General features: G+C 34.1%; 3 protein-coding genes across 3 annotated transcripts in view; all 3 read left to right on the forward strand.

Annotated features, from left to right (window-relative positions):
- LOC102580432 (transcription factor GTE12) overlaps nucleotides 1–557 on the forward strand; it is a 6,166-nt gene extending 5,609 nt beyond the window's left edge. The window contains exon 11 of the mRNA XM_006355507.2: nucleotides 89–557. Within this exon, the coding sequence (XP_006355569.1) occupies nucleotides 89–328 (240 nt within the window). The 3' untranslated portion in view covers nucleotides 329–557. The remainder of the gene's footprint in view (nucleotides 1–88) is intronic.
- A 704-nt stretch (nucleotides 558–1,261) lies between these two features.
- On the forward strand, nucleotides 1,262–3,517 carry LOC102581116 (protein SRG1-like). The gene is made up of 4 exons (XM_006355509.2): nucleotides 1,262–1,697; nucleotides 1,800–2,047; nucleotides 2,659–2,983; nucleotides 3,064–3,517. Exons 1-4 carry the CDS (start codon nucleotides 1,461–1,463, stop codon nucleotides 3,325–3,327), a joined length of 1,074 nt encoding a protein of 357 aa, XP_006355571.1. The 5' UTR covers nucleotides 1,262–1,460; the 3' UTR covers nucleotides 3,328–3,517.
- A 2,125-nt stretch (nucleotides 3,518–5,642) lies between these two features.
- On the forward strand, nucleotides 5,643–7,743 carry LOC102600514 (probable 2-oxoglutarate/Fe(II)-dependent dioxygenase). The gene is made up of 4 exons (XM_006355561.2): nucleotides 5,643–5,950; nucleotides 6,024–6,271; nucleotides 6,395–6,719; nucleotides 7,327–7,743. The coding sequence occupies exons 1-4, from the start codon at nucleotides 5,702–5,704 to the stop codon at nucleotides 7,588–7,590; spliced, it is 1,086 nt and encodes a 361-aa protein (XP_006355623.1). The 5' UTR covers nucleotides 5,643–5,701; the 3' UTR covers nucleotides 7,591–7,743.
- Nucleotides 7,744–8,278: the final 535 nt, after the last annotated feature.

Genomic DNA, 8,278 nt, shown 5'->3' on the forward strand with positions numbered 1-8,278 from the left:
CACCCCCCCCCCCCCCCCCTGCGATTAGGATAACTGGCAGCTTCCTTTTCTTTATCCCTGTCTGACATTCTGATTGCTGCATGATCAGATGGAAAGAACAGTTGAATTTGAAGACAATCTGAAGATTCTAAGAGATCTAGAGAAACTATGTAAATGCTGTTCAGAAGCTGAGAATTTGAGTGGTAATGGAGATGGATTCACTATCATATTGGGGGAGAACCCTCTGGAAAGGCTTGGCTTATGCATCAAAGAGGACTACTTATATGATGATGAAGATGAAGATGCAATATTGAGTGGTGGAGATTGGGAAGATGGAGAGATCTTGTAATAAGAGCGCATTTTTGTGAAACGTTTCTTGTTTATACTAGCCTGCTTCTCCTTGTGTATATGCACCGATTTTTATCTCACCCTTAATCCAGTTTCATAGGAGAGTTAATGTAATAACTGCATATATCTGATTTTTTTTTCAGTTTGTGGTATATACCAACAGGTAGGGGTTTGTTACTCATAATAAACCAAGCATTCAGAAAAATAATCCCAGGTGTATTATAATTCTACTGCCCCTTAGTGTGAAAATTCATTTAGGTAGATGCAGCGAACATGATAATGAGTAAATAGGCTGAAAAATGTCCTTCAAATATAGAACATTTGTTCTTCAGTTTGGTCTAGTTATGTCTCTTAATATATGCCTATATTTCTCGTAGAACCCAATGAAGCATAATTTGAACACTAATGTGGGGGTGTTGTTGTGGACCTACCCACATATATTTAGGGTATATTCAGTCTAATTTAGTTCCAACGGCAATTGTGCAACATAATAATATTTTTCACTAATTTAAGGCATAACACATTTTGGTGGTCTTGGAGTTGTAATTCTAATTTTTCACTGTAATTACCCAGAAGATGCTCTGTTTCATTATATGTGATGATGTTTGACAGGGTTTAAAATGTTAATTTGATGGGGGAAAAAACTGCATTTATTGTTAAATTTTGATTAGTAAAATACATTTGATGAATACTTATAAATAATAAAATTTGTACAAGTGGAAACAATGTAAATTAACATGAAACAGATTGCGTACTTACATTAGGAATAATCTTCATGCCTAACTCAATGTTTTTTGTTCATACTAGTATTGCCTAGCTGATGATGACAACTAAGATGAAGTAATATAAACTATACATATATATATATATATAAATAAAATTAAGTAAATGTGTTTGAGTGTACTGTCCTATAAGGGACGCCAGAGATTCATTTTCTATTAATATCTTTTTAGTCGAGCTCGTCCCGTCATGCTTAGGTGTGGTGCATTTACATATTTCATTTGTGGGCTATTGTATTTACCCGTGGCAATCGCCGGGGTTGCCGAAAAAAAGAGGGAATCTACACCTAAACAAAAGGATTCTATTGGTCTTGGATAGTTGGATTTGGCTGTTCGTTTTCATCGAGTGAGCAAATGGAGTCAACGCCGGAAAAAATGAACTTTGGAAAATCTCTGTTAGTTCCAAGTGTTCAAGAGCTTGCCAAACAGCACCTAACTAATATTCCGTCCAGGTATGTCCGCTCAGAACAGGAATCTCCGGTCATTTCCGCCGCAGCATCAGTTCCAATTATCGATCTTCAAAAGTTGATATCAGGGGATTCTGAGCTTCAAAAGCTTCACTTTGCTTGCCAACAATGGGGTTTCCTACAGGTCTCTCAATTTGCTTAATTCCTTTTATTTTCGTGGCTTCCTTTATTAATCATAAACTGAGGCTTATTTTCGTGGCTTCCTTTATTATTCATGACAAGTTAGGTTATAAACCATGGAGTGACACCTTCGTTGTTGGAGGACTTCAAGAGAGAGGTTATTGAATTGTTCAAACTTCCAATGGAAGAAAAGAAGAAACTATGGCAACAGGAAGACAATCATGAAGGCTTTGGACAGCTATTTGTTGTATCAGAGGAACAGAAACTTGATTGGAGCGACATATTTTACATAACTACTCTTCCCTCTCATATCCGGCAAATGGACTTGTTTCAAAAATTGCCTTCAAAGCTCAGGTGCTTATCTCCCCCACCGTGGTTCACTCTCCCCGGAGTCTTATCACATAGCATCTTTCAATGATACAAGGTCCCTTTGCAGCTTTATTGTATCCTCTTGGGTATCATCACCTTACGAACATCCTCGTCAAGGATCACTATATTGCAGATGTTCTGTTAAAATTTGATTGAGAAATTTCCTATAACTTATGCAGCAATTGCTGGTGCTGACTAGTGTAATTAGAGATTAGTAAGTCATTGCTTATAAACTGTTGGTTAGTAAGAGCAGATATAGGCCTGGTATGTAACGGTAGGAACTAAATGACCTGAACTATTAAAGGAGGCATGAATGAACCAGTTAGTTAGCATAGTTTAGGTGTATGTTTGAACCTTTTCGATTTTTCCCTTACATGTAATATATTTAGGCCAAGTGGGAGAGAATTGCTCATCAATTGTCATGTTGTATCCTATTCAATACTTCGTTAAGCTTATGCATATTCTGTCAAACTGCTGATAATCTTAGTACTCATTTTTATGTGTAAACATTGTGGTGATACTTCTTAGATGATAAATTTTATTCTAAGGTGGTATAGTTGCACTGATGATTATGACTTGATAGTCCCAAAATGCAGGGAAATCATGGAAGCATACTGTAAAGAAATCAAGAACCTAGCAATGATCATCTTATGTCAATTGGCAAAGGTTTTAAGGATGGATGAAAAGGAAATGCGAGATCTATTCAGTGATGGTGTGCAGTCAATAAGGATGAATTATTATCCTCCTTGCCCCGCGCCAGAAAAAACCATTGGCCTCAGGCCTCACTCTGATGCAGATGCCCTCACCGTCCTGTTTCAGCTAAATGAAACTGAAGGTCTCCAAGTTCGAAAAGACGGTATTTGGGTGCCTGTAAAACCCCTCCCAAATGCTTTGATTGTGAATATTGGCGATATTATGGAGGTAAATAATAACATTCTTGTTGAGTAACTGATTTCTCTAAGGTTTGTAATTCTGTATACATGTGTTATTTGACTTGACAGATAGTAAGCAATGGTGTTTATAGGAGCATTGAGCACAGAGCAATTGTAAACTCAAACAAAGAGAGGCTCTCTGTTGCAACATTCTACAGCTCCAACCTCGACTCCGAATTGGGACCTGCACACAGCCTTACTGGACCAAATAATCCTCCAATTTTCCGAAGAGTTCCATTGGATAAATATTTCAAGGATTTTTTTGCACGAAAACTTGATGGAAAATCGTATATTGATTTCATGAAGGAAGAGACGATGGATGATGAATCCTAGGGAGAATTTTGATAATTTAGTTGGTTATTAGTATTTTTACGAGTTACACTTGCTATTGTTTAAATGGCTGACATTACTTTCCTTGTTTTGAACAATGTTGGGTTTCTTGAAAAAAATTGAAGAAGGTTTGTTTCTCCCCGTTGCTAATGAAGAGAAGAACTTTTACGCTTATATAGAGAAACACTTCATCAAGCTATTTAAAGAGTTGAGAAGAGAGGGTCTCCTTCACCGTCCATCTTATAGCTTAGCTTGGCTTCGGCACAGAGGCGTATCCAGGATTTCGGAATGATGGGTGCACAGTGCACTATTGTGAAAAGGTGAATCTAATTGGTTTGACACTTAGTTTCGTATCTTGAAAATAGTTAAAATTTTAAATCTATAGGTCCAAAATTGAAATGATTAATTAATTATAACGCCAAAAATTCTACCAATACCCACTTAGAGAGGTGCTACCTAATTTTAAAAAGAAAAATAGTACAAGATAGATATAAAATTTAAATTTCTAGTCTCATTGAGAGGTGCACCCAATCATCATTACATTAAATGATACTTCGATTGTGGGTTCACACATCTATATTTAACAAAAATTTTAAAAATATAACACTACTATATATGATTTCAGGAGGGAAGGATGGGTTCATGTGAACTCGGTGACCCCTCCTGCAAACGCCTCTGCTTCGGCAAAATGATTGGTAAATATTTTGGACAAAATTTATTTTTCATTTTTCACTAATTTATCTTTCATTTTTCACTAATTTATCTTTCTTTTAACTAAATTAATTTGCGCGAAATAAATTGTTTAATTAAAATTTGCGAAATTATTTTTCCAACAGAAACAGTCACCTCCTTTCTCGAACAGATATTTTTGCACCTGTTAGTGGCTATAAAATTTCAGAGGCAAATAACAAAATTCATCTTAGTAAAAGCAGACAAGATTTTTCTAGGCACCATATTATTATTATTATTATTTTATTTTTTATTAATTTATTAAAAGTGGGAAGCTCCAAAGATGAAAAATTGGATTACCATTTTACCCCTAAGTTAAATTAAACATCTAATTAATTAAATATTAAATAATAATATTTTAATTATTTTTTGAATGGTAAGTTATTTATTAGAAAGGTAATGTAGAAGAGCAAGAGTCAATTAGGATTTCTAGAATTTTAAGAGTCCCGTGTAATTGGTAAAATAATTAAAACTGAATAATTGTTCTTAAATAAGTACATGAATCAAGGTTTTCCCCCTTGTAATCTTAAATTAAAAAATATGAAGAGTTGCAACTAAATCAATATATACCATTATCAAATACGAATTTGTCATCTTGGGTTCTTCCACTAACAGTTCTATGTACTCCTATGGTAAAGTTCTTCTTTTCTCCTCTTTTTCCATCTTCTATTTGTTGGTAAGATTTTGATCATTAATATTTTTTTTCCAAATTAGTCTATCTATGATCTGAGATTAACAATAGAGTGTATAGCAAGTTTGACATCTTCGCTTTATTTAGAAGCATCGAAAATAATTTTGAGGAAGATGAATTCATAAGGTTAGAAATATCAAGTATGACTTCTACATTGTCCTAAAATGATTAAGCTTGATTACCTTATATTAAATGAATCAAATTCATTTGATTCGATATTTTTGTGCTTTTTTTATAAATTATATTTGAAAGGTTTGGTTCATTAAGTTATGCACAAGATCGATCTAATAATATAATGTTATAATTTCACTTTTGTTTTTAAAGGAAGAAAACAGTAAGATGAATTCAATGAGGTTAAGTTGGTATTACATTTTAAAATAATGTCTATTTAACTTGATAAGAGTTTTTACTTATTGAGGTTTTTGGGTGTGCACAAATAGACACTTAAACTTGTATAAAGTTAAACAAATAGACACACATGTGTCTTACGTGATATCCTACGTCATAGAAATTTGAGTCCTATGTAGTGTCCTACCTGTATTATACCATATAGGATTCATGTGTCTATTTGAGCAAATCTAAAGTTGAAGGGCATAAATATGAAATGAGGCCAAGTTATTGGGATACTTATGTTTTCTTACTTTGGATCAGGTACAATATAACCCCAATTTGTCATTGTTTTAGAGTTGCGGTGCGGCGGCAATGTAAAGCTGGATGCTGACGATGAGATAAACTAAAATATGAATAAATAAATGACTTAAATACTTTGGAAATTGATATGGGAGGATTCTCTGTAAGTCGATCTGGTTTGGGCTGTTTGTTTTGATTGAAACGTTTTTATATATTATAGTACATGCTATCATTTCACACATCTCTATACATATGCACGTTTGCTATATATCAAAAACAAGTTCTTTTAGAGGAAGCCAGAAAAAAACAACAACAACTCATTTATCGATGGAAGAAGCAAGCTCGAGAAATCTAGGTACTACTTTGAAAGTACCTAGTGTTTGCGAGCTTGCAAAGCAAGAACTAGCAACCATTCCATCGCGATATATTCGTGATGATTTAGAAAAGATATCCTCTTCCATATTATTGCCTCAAGTTCCAGTGATTGATATGGAAAAACTGCTGATAATAGGAGATCATGATAATTCGGAGCTTGAGAGGCTTCATTTTGCTTGCAAAGAATGGGGATTTTTTCAGGTATATATATTTATATTTCTTTGAGAATTTTAGTTGTGGAGGAACGTTCTAAATATGCATCGGTTTTTTGTAGGTGGTGAATCATGGAGTGAGTTCATCGTTGTTGGAGAAAGTGAAGTCAGAAATCCGAGCATTTTTCGATCTACCAATGGAAGAGAAGAAGAAGTTTGATCAACAAGAAGGAGATGTTGAAGGATTTGGACAAGCCTTTGTTTTTTCTGAAGAGCAAAAGTTAGATTGGGGTGACTTGTTTTACATGACCACTCTCCCTACTTATTTGAGAAAACCTCACATATTTCCCAAGCTCCCTGACTCACTTAGGTAAAAGTAAACGAACATCTTAATAATATTAAGACTTTAGTTTGTTACATATATATATGTTAATCATTCAGATCTATTCAAACCTAAAAAACAAACAAACTTATGATTGGAAATATAATGTAGGGAGATCATGGAAGAACATAGCAAGGAATTTAAGAACTTAGCAATAAGGATCCTGTGTGAATTGGCAAAGGTTTTAAGGATGGATGAAAAGGAAATGAGAGATCTATTCAATGATGGTATGCAGATAATAAGGATGAATTATTATCCTCCTTGTCCTGAGCCAGAAAAAACAATTGGCATAAGTCCTCATTCTGATGCTGATGCCCTCACCATCCTTCTCCAGCTCAATGAAACTGAAGGTCTCCAAGTTCGAAAAGACGGTATTTGGGTGCCTGTAAAGCCCCTCCCAAATGCTTTGATTGTCAATGTTGGCGATATGATGGAGGTAAATACATAATTGAGAATTACTTTGTTGAGTAATTGAAATTCTCTAAGGACGTGACCCTAGATAAAATGGATGATATGTAGGTTGGATTAGGGTAGATGGTTAATAGGTAGTCGAACATTGTATAGTGTTTCTTGTCAGTATTATTATTATCGCTCTCCTACTATCTTATTCTTTGATTTGATTATTACTTGATGTTTCCTAATTTTGTTTCGGTTATCGTTGTTATTGCCTAATCTCCACGGTTTTTGACATGACTTCTTCACTACTGTATTTCCTTTTCTTACTGAGTTTTGTTATGCTTTACTTGAGTTGAAGTCTATCAAAAACATCATTTATCTTCACAAGGTAGGGCTGTAGAGTAGGAATTACACTGAATTTGTAGTTGTTACATTACATGGATAATTAGGTTAAACTTTATCACTTAGAACAAATTGGAGACTATTAATATTAGAATTAACTCAAGACAAGTAGACTAGATCAAATAGATGAATGAATGGAATTTTACTAATTAATCCATTTACTTGCAAGTTAGCTAGACGATATATAATCTTATTTTTGTAAGAAAGAGCTCATATGTATGTATGTTATTTGACTTGGCGCACAGATATTGAGCAATGGTGTTTATAGAAGCATTGAGCACAGAGCAGTTGTAAACTCAAAGGAAGAGAGGCTATCTCTTGCAACATTCTATGTCTTCAACCTCGACTCTGAATTAGGACCTGCATACAGCCTCATTGGACCAAGTAATCCTCCAATTTTTGGAAGAATTCGTGTAGGAAAATATTTGGAGGATTTTTTTGCACGAAAACTTGATGGAAAATCGTTCATTGATCTCATGAAGGTAGAGACAAAGGATGACGAATCCTAGGTACCATTTGATACTCCAGTTACTCTTTCTATTGTAATTTCAAGATTCAATGTTTGATGGCTGTAAGCCTGTAATAAAGAAGAACAATAATACACTCTCTTTTTATGTAATTTGATTTTATAAAATGACAATAAATTGAGACATATTTGTAAAACTAAGCTAAAAGAAAAACAATATGAATCAAGAAATGAGAGCTTTAATTTCTTATTTCTTTCAAGTATTTCCCAAATTTTCAAGTAGTACAATATAAACTCTCATCTTATGCATCTATTTAAAGTTTTACGTAGAGGTATACAAAAAGTTAATCATAATATATATATCATTAACCATAAAGATTGTGGAGGAACGGGGGATCGGAGGGTTCAAAGAGTGTGATAGTCATACTGTTATCTCCTGTATTCAGGTTAGTCAAAAATACAGAAACAGAAAAAAAAAGATGAAATAGACAGAATGAATTTTAATCCGAGTCCACAGAAACCACTGTGTTTCCTTAAGAAATTTAATCCCCTCACTGTACCCGAGGTTGCAGATTAATTTCTCCCAAGATAAAACAGATTAACCTGTTAAAGAAGTAGCGGTACCTCAAACTTCAATAACTTCAGCGAACGCAAGAACAGCAACAAGAGCACACACAGACTCAGTCGATCGACAATTTTATTTATGAGAGAAAATGTATGCAGAGAGGAAA

The sequence above is a fragment of the Solanum tuberosum genome, unplaced genomic scaffold (genome assembly GCF_000226075.1).
Source record: "Solanum tuberosum cultivar DM 1-3 516 R44 unplaced genomic scaffold, SolTub_3.0 scf00204, whole genome shotgun sequence".
Classification (NCBI taxonomy): domain Eukaryota; kingdom Viridiplantae; phylum Streptophyta; class Magnoliopsida; order Solanales; family Solanaceae; genus Solanum; species Solanum tuberosum.

Coding starts and splice junctions, on each gene's coding strand:
- LOC102581116 (XM_006355509.2), top strand. CDS start 1,461: ATGGAGTCAACGCCGGAAAAAATGAACTTTGGAAAATCTCTGTTAGTT. Junction 1,698..1,799: donor AACAATGGGGTTTCCTACAG/GTCTCTCAATTT, acceptor ATGACAAGTTAG/GTTATAAACCATGGAGTGAC. Junction 2,048..2,658: donor AAATTGCCTTCAAAGCTCAG/GTGCTTATCTCC, acceptor CCCAAAATGCAG/GGAAATCATGGAAGCATACT.
- LOC102600514 (XM_006355561.2), top strand. CDS start 5,702: ATGGAAGAAGCAAGCTCGAGAAATCTAGGTACTACTTTGAAAGTACCT. Junction 6,272..6,394: donor AAGCTCCCTGACTCACTTAG/GTAAAAGTAAAC, acceptor AATATAATGTAG/GGAGATCATGGAAGAACATA. Junction 6,720..7,326: donor ATGTTGGCGATATGATGGAG/GTAAATACATAA, acceptor CTTGGCGCACAG/ATATTGAGCAATGGTGTTTA.